We start from the raw sequence: 24,802 nt of genomic DNA on the forward strand, positions 1-24,802 counted from the left end.
AAAGGAGCGTGCTTCCTTCTTTGTAGTTGGGGATGGGACACGTAGAATGACGTGTACTTTGTCTATTTGGGGTTTGATTTTGCCCCCTCGTATATGGTACCCAAGATATGCTATGTCATTACTTGCCAGATGGCTTTTTGCTGGATTGGCAGTCAACCCGGCTTGATATATTAATGAAAATATGTTATCCAGATGGGTTAAGTGGTTGGGCCATGTTTCGCTGTAGACCACTATATCATCAAGGTACGCAGCAGCGAAGGTGGTGTGCTTCCGTAATAGGCTGTCCATTAGCCGTTGAAACGTCGCAGGCGCCCGTGTAACCCAAATGGGAGCACTGTGAATTGGTACAAGCCTGATGGGGTAGAAAAAGCTGTTTTCTCCTTATCTTCAGAAGATAGGGGAATTTGCCAGTAGCCTTTTGTGAGGTCTAGGGTAGACATATATTTGGCTTTTCCCAATTGTTCTGTAAGTTCATCCACATGTGGAATGGGATAGGTATCGAACTGTGATATGGCGTTTACCTGTCTGAAATCAATGCAAAAACGAATCGACCCATCAGGTTTTGGGACTAGAACCACGGGGAACACCAAGGTCTAGCCGAGGATTCTATGACCCCCATTTGTAGCATTTTCTCGATCTCTTGTTCCACAATCTGTTTTCGTGCTTCGGGAATCCGATAAGGCTAAAGGCGAATTACTTTACTGGGTAGGGTTTTTATGTGGTGTTGAGCTAGGTTTGTTTTCCCAGGTTGAGTGGAAAAGAGACGTGTATGCCTATAAAGGAGGTAACTTAGTTGTTTTTGTTGCTCGGGTAGGAGAGAAATGTTCCTATGGGGTTCCTCAGGTTTGCGTTCTTGATCAGTTGGGTACAATTCGATCTCAAGGTCTTTTACAGTATTAACGAGGCACCCCAGAGAGGGGTCTCCTGGGTTTTTGTCGGGCTCTTCCCATTTTTTTAATATGTAATGTGATAGACCTGGGTCTTTTTCGGGTTTTCTGTTATCTCAATGGTATATGTCACTGGAGCTCCTAGGACCCTATAAGGTCCCTGCCATCTTTGCAGGAGCTTGTTCTCAGAACTGGGTAACAGGACAAGAACCTTCTCACCGGGCTCTACGTGTCTGGGTTGGGTGTTTCTGTCATAATACTGTTTTTATTTATTATGGGCTTTCTCTAGGTGTTCCCTTACATCCTTCCACACTGTCTGGACTTGGGACTTCAGGTTTTGGGTATATTCTAGCAGGGCCTTTTCTCCACCCTCGTCTTCCTCCCGCATCTCTGCGGCCATATCCAACAGGGTTCGGGGTTGTCGCCCGAACACTAGCTCAAAGGGGCTATGGCCAGTAGAGGACTGCTTGTGCTTTCTTACTGCATATAGGACCAGGGGGTAACTGTTTGTCCCAATCCTTGCCTGAGTCGGAAACTGTTTTCTTTAAAAGTGATTTCAGTATGCGATTATATCTCTCTACCAGACCATCGGTTTGGGGGTGATACACCAAGGTCCGTATATGTTTTATCTTTAAGATCTGGCAGATTTGTGACATTAGATTCGACATGAACTGTGTCCCCTGGTGGGTCAATATTTCTCTGGGGAATCCTACCCGTGAAAAAAACCCACCCATTGCGTAGGCAACGCTCTTGGTGTTTATACTAGTAAGGGGAATTGCTTCTGGATATCGGGTTGCATAATCTACTAACACCAGGATGTACCTATAGCCTTTTGAGGAAGGGATAAGGGGTCCCACCAGGTCCATCCTAACCTGTGAGAAGGGGATGTCAATGATAGGCAGCGGTTATAAGGGTACCTTTTTCCAGGGGCCTGGGTCGATTATCTGGCATTTGGGACACTGTAGGCAAAACCGGCAGATCTGGGAATATACTCCTGGCCAGTAAAACCGATGCAAGATATATTCCTCGGTTTTCTCCCTCCCATAGTGGCCTCCCCCTGACTCACTATGAGCCAATTGTAGGACCTGCATGCGATAGGGTTCGGGTACCAGCAACTGTTTTTTCTCCTGGTTATTATGGCTTGTTATCCTGTATAAGAGATCTCTCTGCATGGAAAAACAGGGTCCCGTCTACCCTGGGTTTCTGGGCCTTGCTGCTCTCCAGGCATGTTGAAGGGTAGGGTCCTCCCGTTGACTAGTCTGGAAGGGGGTAAGGCTAGTTAGTGCAATTTCTCGTATCATTACCCTGTTATGGTTATCTCTCTCAGGTATGTAAAGCTTTTTCTTCTCTCTTTTCTCCGCTTTACTGGGTTTATATCTTGTCACATTCGGATGGATAAACTCTTCTGCGAAAGGAGACTCCTTCCACCAGAGGTCGGTTTTCCCCCCATCTCGTATACTGTCTAGGAGAGCCGCAAACTATGCATAATCGGTTCCAATAAGGACCTCTTCAACTAGCCGCTCTATGACCCCCATCCTGAGCGTGTCCTGTCTGTCACCCCACTTAAGGGAGACCCATGACAACGGATATTTCCTTAAGTCTCCGTGGATACAACATATGGCTACTGCCGCTCCTGGAGTGAGCGTGTGGTTGTCTATCAGGCTGGCCCTGATAACCGATTGACTACAACCGGAGTCGACTAACACTGTGGACCTACGTCCGTTGACCACCATCTCTCTTACGTATTTCTTGTCCTCTTTCCCTGCATAGTACACCCTTCCTCGGGTGATACCGATCTCCATTGGCTCAGACCTCTCTGTTTTATGGGGGTACATACGAGTGATGTGACCCCACTCCCGCAACTATAGCATTGGGGTTGTTGGGTAGGGAGTCTGTCCATCAGCCTAGAGCTTCCGGTGTCTCCGGGTATTCTTTGGGTTGGGGGATGAAGAGGCAGGGTGTTCGGACGACTGGGAACGGGGTTTCCCCGGCTGGGTGCAGACCTGAACTCGGAAGAACTGTGAAAGGCACAGGCCAGTTCAATGGTCATTACGGTGTCTGCGTTGGTATGTTGTTTGACCCAGTTACGCGCAGCCGTTGATAATGCCTCCATATACTGTTCTAATAGGATTGTTGTGATGATGTCTTCCTGGTCTGTGCCTATTGGGCCCAGCCATTTTAGCCCTAGATCCTTCACGCGGTAGTATACCGCCCAGGGATTTTCTGAGGCGCTCCATTTGGTTTTTCTAAATCTGAGTCTGTAATGTTCTGTATCAAACCCAACATGTTCCGGGATGCTTTTCTTTATTTCCGGGTACGGGGTGGTTCCCCCGGGATTCACCGCCTGGTAGGCTGCCTGCAGTTTACCTGTTAACAGGGGGGCTACGCATTGTTCGCATCGTTCTTGGGGCCAGGAAGCGGAGGTAGCCACCCTTTCAAAGTTCGTAAAGAAGGCGTCTGGATCCTCGCCTTCTTGGTACCTCTGGAGGACTGAGCTGGGGACGTTGGGGTCTACCCTCGAGGATGATATGGTTTCGGTCAGGGTTTTTAAGGCATTCTCGTGGACTAGCTGATTGTTGGCCATGATGGGGGCTTGGCTTTTCAGGGAGTTCTGGAGTGTCTCTCTGTCGGTTTTTTGCCTCTTTCTGTTGCTCAAACCATCTGAAGGTGGCGCTGGCCTTCAGCCAGTTGCTGCATCATATTGACTATGGTGGGTCCCTCCTCCATGATGGCAATACCGTGGTGTTCCTTCGAGCAAAAATCCCACTACTGACACCACTGTGGCGGGCTGGATTGGGGCCCCGTTCTAGTTGTATGATGGAAGGATTCGCAAGACACGGTATGCTGCTTAAGTGCTCTTTATTTGATACATTTTATGTAATTTTTATTCTGGTTCTTCCCCTCTTGTCCCTTCGTGGTGGTGTTTCTTAAGGTCTCTTCTCTCTTTTGTCTCCCATTGTTCTTAATGGTGTTATCGTTTCCCCTTCAGGTTCATCACGGATCACTTCGGCACTCCAGGGGATGTAGGGGCGTGCTCCAGTCAAGACGGCGTCCGGAGACCCAGAGAAAACAGAGAAGTAGGTAAGTGGGGTTTCTAGGGTTCTCGCTTTCTGTGGGTTAGTAGAGGGGAGCGAGGTTTTAGTGCAGGTGGTGGGTGGTAACCAGGGTCTGGATTTCGTCCTTCTCCCTCAAGCAAATGAAACTCTCCAGGAAAAAGTGCTTAAAACACCCATGCAAGTCTGTGCTATTGTGCTAAACGATGTGGGCGGTATTATCCTCCTCCCGGAGGAGGTGTCTTTGTTTTTATATATATATATATATATATATATATATATATATATATATATATATATATATATATATATATATATATATATACACATGATTACCGTCTCATGTACTTCCCTCTCCGCCCTCACCCAGCTCCTTCCCCCCCCTGTTTTCCCATCTCCGCTCCCGTCCTTTCCCCAGAATGGACTATATCGCACTCAAAAGCATGACCGTACCTGAGTTAGCCATGCCCCTCCAGAGACATGGCTGGATCGTTCGTGGGATGGTCGTAGTGCACTTCGTTCCTCCTTGCCGGCTTCCTCGCTCTGGACCTCCGGTGGCTTGCTCCTCTCGCTCTCCTCCTCCTTCCTGCTTGCCAGCGTCTTCTGCGTTGCCTCCCCCTTTGATGGGCTCTCAACCCGGATATCCGGGTTACGAACAGCATCCCGGACGCTGTTACTCTCATTCGTGCCCCCGGGGTACAACCCCTGCGGCCAGGGGTCGCATTCTGTGACCGGGAGCGCCATGACCCGGTTACAAGGCAAATGGGTTATAAACCTAGCATCATTGGACCTTCCCTCTGTCCCCATGATATGTTTGGGGGAAAGGGTGGGAGGAGGAGGAGAAGCCCAAAAAGACCCCAAGGAACAAAATCCAAAAAACATGTAGCTGTTGTTGCATAGTTCACAAACCTCAGGTCCAGGTTTGTGAGCACAAAACCCCACTGAGTGTTCACAAGCCCAGAATAAGAGTCCACGACCCTACTAAAAAATAAGATGTAAAAAAAAAAAAAAGTAATTTTTTTTTTACAAAATACATATATATATATATATATATATATATATATATATATATATATATTTTTTTTTTTTTAACTGAGGGAGTTTAACTATTAATGGTGGGTGAGGTGCACAGGTACAGGCTTTAGCCAAACCCTGCTGTGCTTTACAACCAAGAACACAATCATTAGAAGAGAGCCACAAGAACACTACGATTCGCATGGCTGAAGGCAATGCAACATTTCAAGTTCAACACCCATGGTAAACTGATTGCTGGCCTGGCTGAAAGCAAGGCCCGAGGCCTACCCCAGATTTACATGGCCAAAGGGAATGCAGTGTGGGAGCTGGGCAGCTGCTGCCAACCCCTGCTGCACGTGGGACAAGGCCGTCTGTTGATGTTGGTGGATGGGCCTGGTTGAAGACCAGCCTAAGTGGCCAATCCATGCTGCAATAGAATAAGGATAGGAATGTGGCAGCTAAGACTGCCAATCCACAGGTGTTGGGGGTAGGGCCTGGCCAGGGTTTCCGACCAGTCCCTCACATGAAAGCTGTGCTTGATTTTCTGCCCATACAGATTTGGTGCAGGGCATAGCTGAAGGCCAAGCCCCGTGGCCTAGTATTCCTTGAGAAAGACATTGAAAGGCCATGTGCAGTGGTGGGTTGACTGGCAGGGCTTTCCCAAAGACTAGGCCACGCAGCCAATCCCCTCTGCCTAGGCTATGCACTGCAACGTTGGATGCCTCAAAATATTGGAGCATTTCATGCAATACAGACAATAATTGGGGCCTTCCCTTGTTTTCTTTTAAAACGGGGACCAATTAGTCCACTACTACACTATGTGGTCTGCCACCAGACTCAGGACACTACCCTTGTGGCACATGCACCATGTGTAAAATCACAACACTATGCGAATAAATCGACATTGGTACTAACTATCCTTGGGTCATTAAGAATCACACCAATTGCAACAGTGAAAACGTGGTTGATAATATTATATGCCCTTGTCAGCTCAGATTTGTGGGTATGATATCAAGCAAAGCCCGTATTAGGAAGCACTGAAGCATTCAAAACATGGCGTAAGAAAGACTCAACCAAAATGACAAATCATTTTTGAAGACATCATATATTATATATATATATATATATATATATATATATATATATATATATATTTTTTTTTAAACAGTTTTTACTGATTTTTTAATACCAAAAATAAAAAAGAAAAGTAGTCAAGGAAAATCCAACAGTGACATTTAACACTCGCACTTTCCATATCATTAAACATTAGTGCAGCAAGAGTACATAAAGGCATCATAGCAATCTTCATCAGCGACACTGTGTTAGTGGGGTACATAACTTCATACATTTGCCTATGAAGAAATGGGTAAGGCACAGAAAAACATATGGGTAAAGGTCAGAGGTAGACATCTGCACATTTTGAAGAAAGTGCCTAGGGAGTAGGTGTCACGATCTGTGAATTGGGTGGGTGAGTTAAAAAGTAATCTCTCAGGGGTTGCCATATATCTTTAGGTCTCGATGTGAGGGCTGAAGCGTAGCATAGATTTTGCTAGTGGTGTCACAGTAAATCAAACTTCATCCAAGCCTTTATGGTAGGCCATCTGTCACTTTCCCAGCGGAGGGCCAATTCTCGTTTGGCTAGTAGGAGAGCAATGCCTGTGTATCTACGTGTCACCAAGGGTACATCAGACATTTCCCAGCAGTGCCATCAGAGGGGCAGGGTTTAAGTCAACATCTGACATCAATGAGAGGTGGGCGAATATATCGCTGCAGTATTGGTGAATAGGGGGACAATACCAGGTCAAGTCTGCCTCTGGTCCACCACATTTGGGACAACCAGATGATCTGGTGGGGTCAGGTTTTGCAAGCATTGCAGGGGTAAAATATGCCCTATGTAAAAACTTAACGTGGAGTAGTTTATGGCGATGGTTCGGGATATGGGTTTTGTTTGAGTACAGCAGTAATCCCAGAGTTTATCGGGAGTGGACAACCCAAGTCAGCCTACCAACGAGCCCGTATTTTCTCACTGTGAGTGTGTTTCAGGGTCATGCAGCATCTATACAATCTGGCAATGGTGGGCCCTGTATCAGCTATGGATATCAAAGTTGTCAATGGGGTGAAGTCTGCAGGGGCCAGAGCATAAGAGGGAATACACTACCTAATTGAAGCACGTAAACATCGAAAAATAAAAAGATCCATTTGTGTGGCTGTGTCAAATCTGTGGTCCCCAGTATGCATTAGGGCATGCTCGTTAGGGAAAAAGTCACCAATCGAAGTGATATTAAATTTTATGAGGGTGGGCTGGACCACCTGCTGCAGGGTAGGCGGAATCCAGGGATCATTGAATAATAGGAGTGCACTGGAGTATAAAAGGCCCATCCCCAGAACTCGATTAAGTTTCTGCCAGGCCCAGCATGTAGTGGAAAATGGTTGTATGTCACCAGGGTCCCATTTGATGCCTTGCGGAAGGAGGGAGGACAGGGGAATAGGAACGGCATGATCCCTCTCAGGCAGGATGGGAGCCATCCTGGCATCCACAGCCAATTGAGCTGGAGCAGCAAGATAGTAAATTTGAAAATTGGGTACTTCAACCCCCTACCCCCGTCACACGTCAGAACCAGGGTCACCCACCTAATCCGTGGCCACCGCCTAGCCCAAAACAAGCGGGTAAGCAAACCCCGAAGCTGGGCGAAGGCGGCGTTGGTTAGTGGTATGGGAATATTTTGAAAAAAGTATAAAAACTAAGGGAGTACAATAATTTCGATGAGGGCCACACGCTCAGCCAGAGAAAGGTAGCCTTATCCACCTCTCTACCTGTACTGTTAACTTCTCAATTGTCGCCCCATAGTTCAGATGATCACCTGATCCCTGACCCTATGTATGATAATACCCAAGTAATTAGCCGTGTCCTTGCACCACTTGAGTGGACAGTTGCTGGATTCCACAGAAGTGGCGGGGTGAGCGAAAATAGCTCAGATTTCGTCCAGTTAATATGCAGCCATAAAACTCTCCAAAGCACATAATTTCAGAAATAAGGGGGTGGAGGTTGGATTTTGAGTGACAAATGAATAGTAAGATGTCATCTGCATACATGTTAAGTAGTAGTGGGCCATGCTTAAACCGAAGTCCATGCTTCATATGCTTGGCTTGCAAGTAACGGACCAAAGGGTCCATAGCTATATTAAAAAGCAATGGTGACAAGAGGCACCCCTGCTTGGTTTCCCGAGCGATCGGGAATGCACCTGTAAGCACCCCATTTACTCTTAAACGGGCAGTTGGGAGTGCGTAAAGGAGCATGGTGAGTTTTATAAATCCCTTAGGGAGACCCAGTTTTTCCAGCACCGCCCGAAGAAAAGGCCTTCTCCGCATCCAGGAGTGCAATAGCCGCTGTCACGGTGGGTGATATGCAGGTTTATAGCTGAGAAGACTGTGCGAAAATTGAAGGCTGTGGATTTATGAGGGGCAAACCCTGTCTGCACTGGGGAAATAATATTATCAATAAGTAATGCAAGCCGTTCAGAGGTGACTTTGGCTAAAATCTTATAATCAACATTTAATAGGGAGAGGGGCAGATAGGAGGAGCACAGCTTAGGGTCTTTTTGTGACTTAGGGTAGGCGGAAGTTCTCCTGTTCAAGGGCCTCAGCATACATCTCTAAAAGGTACGGGGATAGTATAGGCTTATATGCTTTGTAAAAGGCACCTGTGAAGTTGGCCAGGCCTGAGGCTCTGTTCCATCTAATGCATCAATGGCCTGCCAAATCTCCTCAGCTGAAATTGGCTCACTGAGAAATTGGCGCTGTGCATCATCCACCCACACCTTGCCACCTCCTGCAGATACGCTGCCCTGGCTGCACCATCCCCAGAGAGAGGTGGAGTAGAGCCTAGCATAATACTGTAGCAGTGTCCTTGTTTTCAGTGGCCCCGGGGCCATCAGAAGTGTGAAGCTCTGTTGTGTAAGTGGGATGTTGAGTTGGGTGCAAAAGATTAGCTAATGTCTACCCAGGCCACTCCCCTTCACCGTAGCAGCGGGCCCTCGCATATTTCCCCAAGTAGGCAACCTTCCGCTCTCTCAGGAAGCGTAACTCTTCCATCAGTTTTGAACGTTGAGCGAGTAGTAGTCCCCCAGTTTGTGTCACTTTGGACTTGTCCAATTCTGTGAGATACTCCTCCACCAGCCTCATGCTGCAGCGGATTTCTCTGAGAATTCCTGCGAGTTTGGAAATGGATATTCCCAGCTATAGGCCTCGAAGGCCTCCGAGAGAGTAGCTTGATGGGCCACTGATCCTGAATTTAAACTAAAATACTTCAAAATTGCTTCCCGGAGCTGGCCATGGAAAACTGAGTCTAGCAGGGCAGAACCAGGATACGTCCACTGCTTCTCCAAATTACATTGAAGTGGTATATGGAGGTCCATTGGGACTGGTCCGTGATCTAAAAGTGTACGAGGCATATAAGAGACTGTGTGCAGCCACGGAAGGGTACGAACAGACAGCAGCTAGTAATCAACACAATTCCATGTTGCGTGTGGGGCGAAGTAGAATGCAGGGGTGGTGGAGTGTAAGTGGCACCATGCATCCTGAACATGGAAGGTATCTTTAATGTTCCGAAGCACTCTAGCAGCCTGTGATTTACTAGTGGGGTATAAGCCACTAGAGTCAGGCGATGGGTCCTGTATCATATTGAAGTTCCCCCCAATCAACTTGCGATCAACATCAAATCTGTCCATAATGGAGGAGATGGTGTAAAAAAAAAATCAGGGGAATCTGTATTTGGCGCATAGACATTCACCAGTAGCACCGCATCCTTGAGGAGGCGACCATGAAGTATGACATATCTACCTTCTCTGTCTGAAAAGCTAGTGATGAGGGTAAAGGGAATCGTTTTATATATGAGTGTACATACCCCTTTGGAATAGAAGCTGTAGCTGGAAAATTGTCTGTGCTGCCCCCAGGATTTGGCAAATGCTGGAGAGTCCCTTGGGGAAAGATGAGTTGCCTGGAGAAAGCAATTTTAGCCCCAAGTCTATTTAAATAAGCTAGTACCTGTTTACCTTTCTTTGCGTTAGATAAACCCCTTACATTCCAAGTGAGGCATGAAAGGTCGTTAAATGTGCCTTGAGCTGTAGCAGTCATGCCCCAAAGGTAGAATACCGGGTGTAATGGTCAGGTGCGCAAGTCCATAGTGTGTATGCAGACTCTCTGCCAGTAGTGGACGGGCGAGAACATAGTCTTAAACATACAACAAAACAACAATCATCCCAAGAATCCTCCCAAGCACAGAGGGGGTTATTCTAACTTTGGAGGAGGTGTTAATCCGTCCCAAAAGTGATGAAAAAGTGACGGATTTACCACCAGCCGTATTACGAGTCCATTATATCCTATGGAACTCGTAATACGGCTGGTGGTATATCCGTCACTTTACCGTCACTTTTGGGACGGATTAACACTCCTCCAAAGTTAGAATAACCCCCATAGAGCCTAATCAGCTCAATGAATCCCTGTAGAAAAAAACAAGAAAAAATGCATCTTAGAACACATTAAACGTGGTAGAAACCAGAGGGTAGGGTAACACCCTGGCCATCGGTGCCCAGAGGTGCAGGGGAAACGTAACAGTGTTTCCATTGATATTGGGCACATGTAAACAAACTAAGAACAATTTTTAAGTCAAACAACAGGCTAGTATAGAACAGCATATTACCAGTGTCCCATCACGTGGAGGCTAGACCCCGCAACCATCTAAGTAGCGGTTCCGCTGGCAAAGAGGTCCTCCCCGGAAGAGTCCAGCGAGGCATCGGCAGAATGATTTGAGGCATGAATAGGGGAAGAAGTGGCATTAGTGGTATGTGATTTGCAAAAGGTTAGTGCCTCAGTTGTGTCATCGAAGATTCAGGCTTTCCCTCTGATGTCTGTGAGTAGCCTTGCAGGGAATAACATGCCATATCCAATCCCCTTTTGCGGAGAAGTGTTTTAACATCTTGAAATTTGCAACGGGCCTCCTGGACCATTAACATGAAATCAGGCTAAATGGTGTCAGAGGCTCCCTGATAGTTCAATGAACCACGCTCACGGGCCGACCTAAGCGCTGTGCTCTATCCCGGAAATAAAGCAGCTGGGCAATGGGAGGCAGAGGAGAGGCACCTGACGGGGGTCAAGGACCCAGAGATCTGTGTGCCCTCTCGACCACAAATGTATCCGTGAAGCTCTGTAGGTCGAACAATTCTATCAGGAGCCACTACACAAACTGGTTGGGACAACCCATGTTGGTGGATTCTGCAATGCCAGTTATGTGAATGTTATTTCCGGCGCGATCTGGCTTCCAAGTCCTCGTTCTTAAGTGCCATTGTTTAAAGAGCCGCTCCATTTTATCCATCCGACTGGTGAGTGATGTAGTGACATCTTCCATCCCAGAAATGCGTTCCTCTGCTCCGTCCAGGCAGGTGGAATGACGGTCGATCTTCTGGCGCATACAATTCAATCTGCTCGCCAATGCATCAAAACAAGTGCCAACTGAGCGAAAGCCAACACACAGCTCTGCCATTATTGCGGTTGTCCCAGTCACGTATTTGCCCACAGTCTGGCCTGGGCTTCGGGTAGATGCCCCAGGTGTTGCCCCAGAATCTCGACCCACTCCACCCTTTCAAAGGGGATTTTTCGCTGTCTGTTGCCCTTCCCCATGGTGAATGAGCGGCAAGGAAATCTCTGCAGCAGCGTGGTATGGTCGGGCAATCACAGAATGGCAAGTCACAGGGCCCTTTAAGTGAACTGCAAGAAGGACAGGTAGTGAGGCTCCAACGCCCCGGCACACAAATGCCCAAAGCAAGCACCAGCGGCCACGCTACTGAGAGAAGAATCCCTGATACCACCCAGATCCGCAGGAGGTGCGCGCCCTGGTGCAACTACCATGAGTCATCATAGCTTGTTGGGGGCCGGTGTGCACGAGGCCCGGCCCTAGAGCCTTGCCCGCAGCGGTCAGTTCTGGCAAAATGACAGCAAGGCTCCACCTGTCGCTGGCGTACGAGCCTGCCACCTGAGCAAGGATTAAGGCCTTCCCGAGGCACAGCACCGTTTGGGGGTGGGGGTGAGGGGGGTAGCCAATGGTCTAGGGAAGTTCACAGCCCCCCATCGAAGCTGCCCCCAGTGCACTCACCGCACATCTCAGCACTCTCCAGCCCATCCCTTGTGAGGTCTCCGCGGCTCACAGGGCCTTGGTCAGCAGGATCGTGGGCCCCCGCTGGTGAAGGGGGCACCCTGGGGGCCACCCAGGGTGCACAGGTCAGGGCACAGGCCAAGCACTCAATTTGGGACCCACAACCACAGAAGGGCCCATCCAATATTCCACCGTCTCTGTGGGGGGGGGGGAGGGGGGGGGGGGGGGGACCAGTGGCCCGAGCAGCCAGGAACTCAGGCAGGGAGCCGTTAATGGGGGACCCACCAGGGCATGATCACGCAGCGGGCCACGCAGCCATCCCAGCCAGGATTGTGCCCCTGCTTGCAATCGGGGCCCGCAAAGGCGCAGGATCAGGGCCGATGGTCTTTCCTCACTGGCGCCTCAGGATTTTAGGCAAGCATAATGCGTTGTGTTGCCCAATAACCACGTTGTTGGGCATCCTCAGCCGGAGCTTCACTGCTGTGCAGCCATCTTGGATGCCGGCGTGGCGACGCACCCTGGGTAATATTTTAAAAGTCCACACAGTAACACACTCCAGATTTTACTCACCAAAAAGCAAAGTTAGGTATATCGCCTCAAAACTCATATACAAGGATTGAACAATGATTCACTGTGGTTACAGGCCACCTAGGTAATCCTGATACGTTGACCAAAACTGTCAACAGTAATACTTCGGTAAGTTACAACCATACATACAGTGGGCAGTGCAACCTGGCATACATTTTGTATGTACCCAGGTCATGAATTAGTAACACAGCATGACTTTCCATTTATTAGACACAGTGCATATTCCCCTGTATCTATCTGTGAGCTCCTATACTTCTGGCGAATTGTTAGGCTACACTGTGCAAAAATATGAATAACCGCTATATGCATACATTTCAGTGATTCTTACCCTATACATTGTTCCATATGGTGAATGCTCTATAATACTGATAATGTAACTATAACTGTCCCCGATTTCTTAACACTAAGCTCTACACAGAGTTTGCTCATGGACCTCAATTCACCAAAATGTCAGGGGTAGCGGAAGTGACATAACACACCCTTTCACCTCCACTCTCACTCACACATACATACATACTTGCACATACATGTGTTCCTGGCACTAACTTTGCCACCTCTGGGTCAGGGGTTGCAAATTCAGTGCCAGGGGTGGCAAAGGGCAAGTCAGGGGTCGCAGCTGCATGCTGTAAAAACTCTTATAACCACCTTTCTTTTCTTTCAGCATGGCACAATAGATCTCGCCATCATTGTGACCGCATTAAACGCCGACAATGGCATTTATACATGCCGTGTCTCACTAGACCAATGTCAGGACACTGATCTAGGTGTGGCAGTAGGGTTAGACCTTTGACAAAGTAGTACACACAGGGGTTGCAAGGAGACACTGTGTCTCTTTTCTTCATTGGGTGCTTCTCCATGATGTTCTTTACCATAGTGTAACAACGAGGCTCCCCTCATAGTATTCCTCCACAGGGTTCCCCTAAGCATATGCTAACATAGGTAGTATGTGTTGAGGAATGCTATGTGCTATTTGATATTTTACATTTGTTTTAAAAACTTTTTGCAGTGGTTTTCAGTGGCTACCCATCCTGTGTTTGATGTTTTGGTGCAAACCTAAATTCAGCTTGCACCATTTACAAATTTGCTAAAGAAGCAATTTTTCTCCAGCAGGAACAAGAATATTGGGTACTGTAAGTATGTTTGCTGGCTTTTGATTGTATAATTGATTTAGCATAGGAAAGCAGGGATCCCAGTCCAGGCAAAAGCCACCAATGCCGTTTGAGGGCCATCGGCTGAAACATGTTGACCTACCAGAGGTAGAAGTAAAAACGTGGTAAAAAATTAACAATGGACCTCCACTTCTGTCTTGGGCAAGATTCTGTACAGTGCCCTCGCTTTGGTCAGGGTATTTATGTTTCCAGAGTTCACCTCCAGGTGCTCTTTGGCCTACCTCTCCTCCGTTTGCCTTTTGAGGTCCTGCGGAGAGCTGTTCTAAAGATGGAATCTTGTTCTCTTCTGATGGTATGTCCTGTCCAAAGCCATCTCCATCTTTTTCTCACAATGGTGTCCATACTCCGTTGCTTACATCTGATGAGCAGTTTCTTGTTGCAGATGGTTTGAGGCTACAAAATTACCAAGATTCCTCTTAGGTTACTGGTGTGGAAGACTGACACTTTGGTGATGTTGCTTTTCGTCATCCAGTAGCATTCTGATTCATACAAGGGTGTGGACTGAACGTAGCTCTGGTAAAACCAGAGCTTGGTGTTGGTGGAATACCGGGATGACCTCCACACATTATTCAGCAACCTGAAGACATTCCTGGCCTCCACTCTTAATGTCACTGCCTGCCTCTCCATCTTGTCTCATAGTACTGTCTAGATAGGTGAACTCTTCAGTCATGGTTAGTTCCTCTCCATCCCACCTCGACTGGTGAAGGGTTTGGGATGCTGGACTTCAGATTTCTTCTTGTTGATCTTTCAGTCCATTTGCTGTGCATATATGTTGAGGACAGACATCTATTCCTGCACATGGTGAAGGTCCTCCAGTGTAGAGAATAAGATCCAGCTGATGCCTCTGGCTTGGTAGTCTGTTGTGCGTGAAGGTCCTCCTGTGTAGCGAATACGATCCAAGGTGAATGTCCTCTGGTGTACAGAATAAGATCCATCTGATGCATCTGGCTTGGTAGTCTGTTGTGCGCTGCATCACCCAGTGAATGGCTAGGTTGAAGAGCAATGCTGGTATTACGCTTCCCTGTCTTACACAGGTCTTGACTTCAAAGCTATACTCAATATGTCCCATGTCTTGACTTCAAAGCTACACTTACTATCTCCCACACTGCAAGTAAAATAATAAAGAAGATCTTGATAAGGAGAAATATCTGCTGTGGTATTCCATGCGATCTCAGTATACACCAGTGGATGTCATTTTGGATACTATCAAAAATCAAAGGTTACAGAGACGTTATAGTTAGGTTCTGAATTTACTTGCACAAAGCCATAGAAATTCGGCAGTTATAGTTAATTATTTCAAATAACTATAAATCCTGCCCAAAGGTAACTATAATTTGAGTCCCTGCCATGCACAGTTTTTTCTTCGTTAATTTGACTTCTGTTTCATTATTATTTTTTATTGACGTTATAAAAAAGTTGTCATGAGTGCTGTAATACATGGGCTAATTACCAGAGCTTGGTTAGGGTGCAAGTTATAGTTACCTTAGGCTGTGAGTTATAGATACTTGAAATAACTACCTAGAACTGCTGAATTTCTATGTTTTTGTGCGAGTAAATTCAGAACCTAACTATAACGTTCTCGTAACCTTTGGTTTTTCAAGTGAATTTCTGAGGCTTTTTCCTTCTATTTCCTAACTAAAACATCCCTGTGACCTTTGTTTTTTTCATTAAATTTCTATGTTTTTTTTTTTACGTAAAGTAATTTACATTACTTCATGTTAATCCAACCACAGCTGTGCACGGCCTTTGGCCGAGCATGTCGGGGGTAGGCCGCAGGGCATGGCATGTGGCCAGTCCCTGTGGCCAACCCCCCTCTAACCACCCAACCCCACGTGGCACACAGCCTTTGGCCATGCCCAGAGGGAGTTGGCCACAGGGCCTGATTCTCTGGGTGTGAGAATAGGTGTGAGAGGGTATCTCTGGGTGTGAGAGTGGATGTGAAAGGGTCTATGTGGGTGTGACAATGATTGTGCTCCAATAGATAAACGATGCATTCACCTCTATGAAGGATTTCACATCGTTTTTCAATATGGAAACGCCAAGTAAGCACACTTGCTTTGCCTTCGCGAACCCCAGGAGTTAGGATCATTTATTCTTTCCAGAAGGGGAGCTTCAAGTGAGACACCTGTTGAGGTTTCATTTCTGTGAAATGAGCATTGTGGCCAGAACGGAAGTTCACCTGCTTGTTCATCCAACAATAGTCCACAGTTTTGTACAAAATGTCTACCCAACTCAAGCAATTTCTACTGGTTAGGTAGTAAGTGCTACCTCATTGGGTTATTGTCCATGGTGGGGGAGGAGGCTGCATGGCCCCTGTGCACCGGCCGATTTTGGTATCGGGGACCCCATTTCTCAGGGCCCACTATAATTCCATGGGGACACAGGGCGTGCAGCCCCACTACCCTGGCCTATTTCAGCCAGAGAACCCCATCCCCTGGGGTATGACCCTCCCCTCCAGCCGATTTTGGGCCCTGGGACCACATCCCTCAAGGCCCGGCCTCACCATTAACTTTTTTTGGGTGTGAGGGGGGGGCTGCGAGGTCCTCCTCCCAGGCCAATTTACCCCAGGGACCGACCGTGTTATCTGGGTGCCCTCCAGGGCATTCAGTCACCACTGCTGGGAACCGCGCGGGGAGCCTGAAGGCCCCCACTGTCCCAGCCAGCTCCCCGCCTCCTGTGGAAGCTTGTATTGCTGTCCCAGACAGGGAGCTGCTAAACATGCAGCTCCCTCTCTGTAAGAGCAATCGTTTCTCAGCTTCCAGCAAGGGAGAGCTGTTTGACAGCTCTCGCTTGCTGGAACCGGAGTGCTTTCTGTGACTTGTCGGGAGCTGTCAAAGTTCTCCCCAAGACACAGCAAACAGCAATGTCCCTGGGGGGCGCCCCAAGGCATATAAGGAGCCGGCCCTGAAGTTGGCGGTCCCCAGGGCCATTATTTGCTCCAAGACGGGGGCTGTGCGGCCCCCCTCTAACCGGTATGGACCTGGGGCTGTAGGTGGGCCACCGACTCCCTTAATTTTGTTAAAATGCCCAGGGGTTGTGACAGTCCCTGGGGCCGTGGGGGCATTATTTCATAGCCCCAGGGAGGTGGCAGTCCCCAGAGCTGAAGAGGGGCCATACGGCCTCTCCTGTTTTAAATAAACACATTGCCCCAGGGAGGTGGTGGTCCTCGGGGCCACCCCGGCCCCCGCATTAATTCATATATAGCCCTAGTGGAGTGGGGTTCGCCGGGGCTTTGGGGGAGGGCATACAAACCTCCCCCATTACAGATAAACACTTTGCCCCAGGGAGACAGTGGTCCCTTTTTTGTGCAGGGGGCCAGGCCCCCCCCCCCCCCCTCCAACATTACTTAATTATAGCCCCGGGAGGTACTGAGGTATTGGTACCCTGGGCTAATCTAAGCCCAAGGAGGGGGTCCTGTGCACCCCCTCCTTTTTTAATGCCCCGGGACCTGGCCCACCTGGGGGCTGTTTACAAAACAAGCACCGGAAGCCTCACTTTTTTTTTAATTTTATTTTTTATTTTTGCTGGATCCATCATGACTTGTAATGAAAAGTAATTAAAAAAAATGCTTTTCTGCTCGGGGGGTCCCTCTGGGACCACAGCACCAGAGCTAAGGAGTCAGGGTGTCCCTACCCTGACCCTGACCCTTTTCTTATTTTTTAACTTTTTTTCTGAGACTCAGCTGAAGTCGAGTCCCAAGATGGCTGCAAACACTTCCTTCCTGAAGGGTTGGCCGGCAATCAGATCTCAGGACGAGATTTGGAGGGTTTGCAGAGCCTTTGCGTTCTTATATATACCAATTTGTTTTTTCTTTAATATCTTAAAAACTACTCAACAGATTCACATCAAATAACAAAAAGGGCGCTTTCAGGACTAAAAGCTACCTTTCTGACAAATTTTATGTAAATCCATCAATCCCTATTCCGGTTCAAAATCCCTAGGGAAAAACTGCAATGGGGAAAAAACGTTTTGGGACCCCCTCCCACCCCTTTTTCTCAGCCCCTACTTGAAGGATCACCCCGAAAATACTTTTTCTATAGAAACTAGGTCCTAACTATGACTACTTAGTGGAGACCGCCACTAATTTAGATAGATAGAAAGATCTGGATAAGGGAATTGTGACTGGGACTTTGGTTTATTATGTGTTTGGTTAAGGGAATGACAACGTGAGAAAAATACTCACTTCTTTTACAAACAATGTTGTTGGCTTGAGGGCACTTTCACCACATACATACATTTCTAATGCTAAAGGGAAGTATTTATGACTAAAAGGGATGGTGATTCCTGTGTCAGTATATGGACCTATACTCATCTAGTCCAGAAACTCTGTTTTGTCCTGATGTATCTGTAAAATATATGGAGAAACATGTTCACTGTTTTAGAGTATCGTTCTATTTTTTTTTTAGCAAATTTGTACAGACACACTAATGATATTGTTGCTAAGAGGGTATGTTTGACACAGTTTTTTAAAACTTGTTAGAATATCTTCTCAGAATAGGGAGACTTACAGTTCATCTCACTTCTAAAAGGGATGAGCATATATACTACTGATTAGTGAGGGCTGTAAGACTGCATTCTTTATGATTTGCAGTTTCAACTTTGGGCGCATCTAATGAGAAATACATCTGATTAAACTGATTAACATGCATACACTATTTCAAGAGAATGAGGGATCGGTTTATAATGTGCCCATGGAATGGGGCACATTCAAAGTGGTCATTAGGGGGTCTTGCTTTATGACCGCAAATAGTGTGAAAAACGTTATCACACTCCAGATTCTTGATAAAGAAAACGAAATGAGGATACTGGAAAATACTACAGAATGTGATCCCAGTCATGTGATTCCAATCATAATGCCTGCAAAGTATAGGTGCAAAAGGAATACTTTTATCTAGTTGACAGCCTTAGCTGGGTGCACTATAATGAGAACTTAACAAAGCCAACATTCTTGGGGCAGGTCAGATGATGCATGGTTTTCAAGATATGCTTGAATAAACCACCAATCTGTGCCACAAAAAGGTCCGAGGGACACTTATTGGACACTCAATCAGCCACTACTCAGGTCTTGAGACAATATTACAAACCATAATAATACATCCTAATTGACACAAATATGGCCTTCATAGACACATTTATGAACACTATAACACTGCCTGTACTTGACATGGAACAAAGGGAGCTGTTAGGGAGACCCATCGCTATGCAAGACATAAATGTTGCCATAGATATTTTCGCTAAGGGGAAAACCCCATCCTCAATGGTTTGCCACCCATAGTTTACTCAACTTACGGAGCGCAACTTGTTCCTAAGCTTCTGGCAATATATCAAGATTCAGTCATAAGGGGAGAATTGCCAGAATACACTAGAACAGTTACTTTGGTGCTGTTATGAAAATCGGGTTAAGACCTATTGGACGCATGCTCATACAGAACTTGATCTTTCATTAACTCAGAATATGAAATCCTGGGGAAATTACTAACAAATATATTGGCTTAGATTGTCCGATCCTTAGTTCACTGTGACCAGAGCAGTGTTATGCACGGAAGGCAGACATATAAATAAAAAACTACTTTTTGATGTCTTGGATGAGATACCTAGTTCGCAGTCGACACCACTGGTGGTATCGCTAGATACAGAAATACAATTTGACACGCAATGGCTTTTCATGTTCACAGTGCTACGGTATCTGGGCTTGGAAAAAGGCTTCATGAAATTAATGAAATTTCTGTATGAGGGGCTTGTTGCAAGGGCTGAAAACAGTCAAGCATTAACAGACGCATGGAGCATTTGTTAGGGGCACGCGCACCAGGGTTGTCTGCCCTCCCCGTTGATCTTTGCTCTGGCAATAGAACCACTGGCAGCTGTATTCAGAGACAAAGAATTGGATAGTGGAATCTTATTATGGCATACTCCTCCCTCCATATTATTACACTACGCAGACAATGAGCTTTTATACCTTCAAAACACGCAGGTGAGCCTGTTCAGGGCCACAGCAGAGTTCAGGAGTGCATTGGGACTAAAAATGAACTCGGGCAAATCCAGTCTTTTTCCCTCTCACGCACTGCCGTACAGGGTTCCCTCAAATTTTAAAAAACATCATTCCCTGGATGTCGGACACCTTTAGCTACTTGGAGGTCTGGGTATACCATGAGGATAAAAGAATGGTACAGGACAATATAGCAAAGGGGTTGTGGAGATTCATGCTTCAATGGCCTTTTGGAAGAGTCTCCCTTGCTCCCCCATAGGAAGGGTTGCAGTTGTCAAAATGTTGCTATTACCACAACTCTTATATTTCTTTCAGCGCTACCAGTGTTACTGAATTATTTCTTCTTTAAAGGCCTAGAAATACTGCTGTCTGGTGTGGGTGGGTCAATTTCATTGAACTAGATCACAGAAATAGGCATATTGGTTCACAGAGGTAGCCTTGATCATCGGCAATCGCATTTAGCAATGATGTTGCAGGGTGGTCACGAGATGGTATGAAGTAGCTGGAGTCAAGTAGTCATAATTAATGGCCCTATGCAGAAGACATAATACATTTTCCCCTTTCGAAGCATGAGATGGTATTTTACTGGGCTTGAAGTAAATCTGATACATGTACGCCATGAATCATAGCACTGTGTACTTCACAACCAAAAGTACTGAAATTTGTAAGTCCCAGTTGTGACGTTGTGGGGGACTTTTAAAGATAAAATGACAGCTATGAGATTGACGCGGTTTAAGTATGTTGCCTGGTTGCAGGGAGGGTGGAGAGTTTTGGTAAATTAAACGGAAATATGACTGGAACCTTTGATCTGTGTGATTGTTACTATATCACTACCCATTGGGGGCATGTGTCCTGGACCACATGTTTACTCGCTAAGTGGTTTTAATGATATTTGATTACACAGTATGTCCATTTATTACAGTTTTGACAGCCAATAAAGATTGGAAAAAAAAACTGGAGTAGCAATGCATGACAGTTAATATTATTTCTGTGCTATTACTGATGAGTAAGCCACCTCAATCTCCTTACACAACATTTATAAGACAGACATTATTATTCCTGTGAGTTAGGGAGCGGTGACCCGCACACCACATATATGGAGATAACCATTTAAAAATAAAAGGCTGTCAGATATTATATTGTGGAAGAGGATATTCCTATTTTGTTTTTAAAATATGCAGGAGTTATATTAATATTGTGTATTAAATAAATGTATGTCCAGCCATGGAATAATAATAATCACGTACTTTTAGTCTTTATGTTTTGCACGCTGGAATATTTGCATTATTATCTCTATTATCCAGCCCCATAGGTCAGAAAAACAACAGTCTACACCTTCTTCTTTTAGTCCTGTACTGAAAGTACTAAGAAAATATATTCTGCTCACACCGTATTAAATTGCTCCACTCTCTTTATTTTATGTTAAAAGGCACATCGATTTTCAAAATTATATGTGAGGTCCTCAGTTTCTCATACCTACATTTAAAATGTAAAAAAACTATTTGTCAACTGTAGACCAATGCATTTCCAGCTGACAAAACTAATGTCTTTAGGCCTAGTGTGTTTACTGACATTAGCTTCAAGCAAGGGTACATAGAAATCTCAATAGTGCTATTTATGCACAAGGTGTTGCTCTTGAAACTGTTCAAAACAGGTAAGCTTTATTTAGCTTTTTTTTCTAATAGTGCTCTGCGCAAAAATTAGTAACAACGTAAATAACAAAATTAAAATGTAACAACGAATAATACAAGGAAACAAGGAATTAAGAGCCTGATGTAGTATGAAGGATAATTTCGAACATGAAATTTCATTTGGCGCCAATAACAAACATTAATGATAAACGTTATTCCGAATAGACACATGTTGCAACCTAAATAGATACATTTAATTAGCAAGGATAACCACAAACACTTACCTATAAATTACACTTCTACAGTTTTCATCTGCAAGGTAACTATCTTCCACAATGAAATAGCAGCAATTAATTCTTTTCCCACTGCTGTCAATTACTGCTTTACATCTAGGACAAAAAAAGACCATAATACAGAGTTAACAGCACCTGAAGTATGTTGTCAATTACTTAACTCTAGAATGATTGGTTAATATTACAGTTAAATGAATGTTTAATCTATCACATAGCATAAATCCTTGGGCTCTTTAGAACATTCACCTAAGTGTTCCCTAAAACAGAGTTAAAACTCCAAAAGTAAAAGCAAATCTATGTTGCTTTAAGGAGTCTTAACCTCCAATGTTGAGCCCGTTCCATAATTATTTTTGGTTGGTTATACTCAAACTTACGTATTCATCCCTAGAGAGAGAAAGGAAAAAAATCAATTTGTCCTCCCTTTTGACACTATTATCAGGAAAGGAAATACAGGGATGTCAGGTATTTTTAATAAGTGTGCTTTGAAAAAGGACATACAATACAGAACAGCTCTCACGCACTGTTGTGATATGCTCGTGACCTTTATTCTCTGGGTTCTGGGTGAGATTAAAAACCTAAGGAGGTATTTGAGGTGAGAAAACGAGATGGTTTTTCACATCTTTGGCGGTTATTAACAGTTCGGTGGGTTTACAGTTCTATCTGGGGGTGTACTGTGGTGGGGGAGCATGAAACATGCCATGAAACTGGGTAAGGACTATTCTCAAAAAAACTTTTAAATTGAATGTTTTTTTCGCGTAGCAAACATATTGGAAATATCTGCTATCCGGTCATTTCTTTAGTGACAAGTGCATTCAAACCTATACTTATCTTTTAAGGAACTTATCTTTAGCTATATCGTATGTATATTTAAATAAAAACACGTGTTTTCATATTTTGAGGTTTTAAACTAGTCAGTAAGACATATGCAAGTTGATATTTGTGTGTAATGTAAGGTCAAATATCAATCTATATACCTGCCTGGTAATATGGTATTTGTTTTCTTGACAGTAAAAAAACTCAAAATGCGACAACCGTGTTTTTATTTAAAGACATTCTACAAGGCACTGTGAAACTGTATGATTTCTTTAGAACCACTGTCCTCTGAGCTTTCGAAAACAATAACAATAAGAAAGTTGTTTTTCTAGTTTATGCTATCCAAACCTTTTCTCATTACATGGAAAGCAGCAGATTTAGTGCAAAAGAATATTATTTGAATGAAGAGTTGGAGTGAACAGAAATTACTTAAAGCTATTTTGGAAAAGGTATTGATCCAAGTTTGGATGGATAATCAGTTATCTATTAAGAGGTTTCTAAATTATTCCTGAAATCCTTTTCTGGAAAACATTACTTTTGACTGACAGGCAAGGTAGCTGTGGATGAAAATGAGTGTGCACCCTGTGCAGCAAAAGTTCTCCTCATCACTGATGGCTATTGTTTTTAAATATATGAGCATCTAGGACTGATGAAATTAATCGCAAATGAAAGACACAAATTATGTGGGCGTTGTTTATGTAAAAAGATGCTTGAATAATAAAACGTAACCATTCACCAAATTTCTCTAGAACACTAACAGCTTCTCCATGTACTGGAAATGTATTTGGCCATATTAGCTTACAATTTGTTTAGCAATTTGTTTCAGAAGAACAAGTTATTTACCTTCAGTAAGGATTTATCTGGTAAAGACATTCTAGTTGCAGATTCTTTACCTTAGAATTTGCCCCAGGTGTCAGACTGGATCCAGAGATTTTTCATCGAGCAGTACCCTTGCGCACCATCAGGTGGCATTGGTTGACTTTGCATGCGTCTTTGGCATTGCGGTCGCCCTGATGACCTTGCAGTTGCATATAGGCGCAAGCCCGGTGCACTGACAATAGTTTCCTTTCACGACTTTCCATGCCAGAGCCTTGAAAAACACTGAGAATGGTGTGCCCGAACTAGGGGCCTAAAAAGGGAATTCATGTCCCTAGAAATCAGTTTGCAGTGAGGGGAGGATGGGTGGGTCAGTAAGGAATATGCAACTAGAATATGTCTCTACCAGATAAACTGTTACTGAAGGTAAGTAACTTATTCATTCCATAGAGACTTCTAGTTGCAGATTCCTTACGCTAGAATAGATACCCAAGCAATACCATCCTTGGAGGTGGGCTGCGAACCAAGATCATGCTAGAAAGTGTTGCATGACCGAATGGCCAATGTAGCCGTCTCTGTTGACCCGACTGTCCAGGCAGTAATGTTTAGTGAACCTGTGCAGGGATGCCCACGTTGCTGCCTGACGGATATCCAGGACAGGAACTCCGCATGCTAACACTGTGGTGGCAGCAGTTGCTCTGGTACAGTGAGCACGCAAGGCCTCAGGGGGTTGCTTCTTTGCCAAAGAGTAGCACATTTTGATGCAGCAATCACTAGTACGATTGAGGTAGAACGCCAACGCTCTTTTTGGATCCAGACAGCGGAGTCTCTCCTCTTCATGAGAGGGATGTGCAGGTGCGTAAAAAGTAGGCAAAGTGATGGATTGGCCTATGAGAAAAGGTGTAACAACCTCAGGAAGGAAGGAGGCCCTTGTACGGAGCACAACTTTGTCAGGGTGCACAGAAAAAATGGTGGCTTGGAAGAAAGAGCTTGAAGCTCACTTACTCTGCGAGCAAAGGTGATGGCGATAATCAAAGCAGTCTTGGTTGTTAGGAGCCGCAGGGGAGGTGCACACATAAGGTAGGTTAGGACCAGGTTCAAGCCCCACTAGGGCATAATGAATGGGGTCAGAGGAAACAAATGGGTGAGTCCCTCAAGGAACATTCCAACAATGGGAGACTAGAATAAGGAAGGTTGAATTGGCAATCTAAGAAAAGCTGAAATGGCCGTTAAGTAACATTTAAGGGTACCCAAATCAGAGCCCTGCTGGGCCAAAGAAAGAATGAACAAGAGAACCTCAGAGAGAGGTGCAGTAAGGGGATCAACAGACTTGTTGGTACATCATGCCACAAATTTATGCCAATGACGGGCGTATACCGCTTTGGTGGAGGGACACCTGGCTGCC

General features: G+C 45.4%; 1 protein-coding gene across 2 annotated transcripts in view; it reads right to left on the reverse strand.

The window, feature by feature from the left end:
- Positions 1 to 24,802, reverse strand: part of CHM (CHM Rab escort protein) — an 810,608-nt gene that overhangs the window by 216,627 nt on the left and 569,179 nt on the right. For both annotated transcript variants that reach the window (XM_069212659.1, XM_069212657.1), the window contains exon 10: positions 21,760 to 21,864. In XM_069212659.1, coding sequence (XP_069068760.1) covers positions 21,760 to 21,864 — 105 coding nt within the window. The remainder of the gene's footprint in view (positions 1 to 21,759; positions 21,865 to 24,802) is intronic.

This window comes from Pleurodeles waltl, chromosome 2_1, assembly GCF_031143425.1.
Source record: "Pleurodeles waltl isolate 20211129_DDA chromosome 2_1, aPleWal1.hap1.20221129, whole genome shotgun sequence".
NCBI lineage: Eukaryota > Metazoa > Chordata > Amphibia > Caudata > Salamandridae > Pleurodeles > Pleurodeles waltl.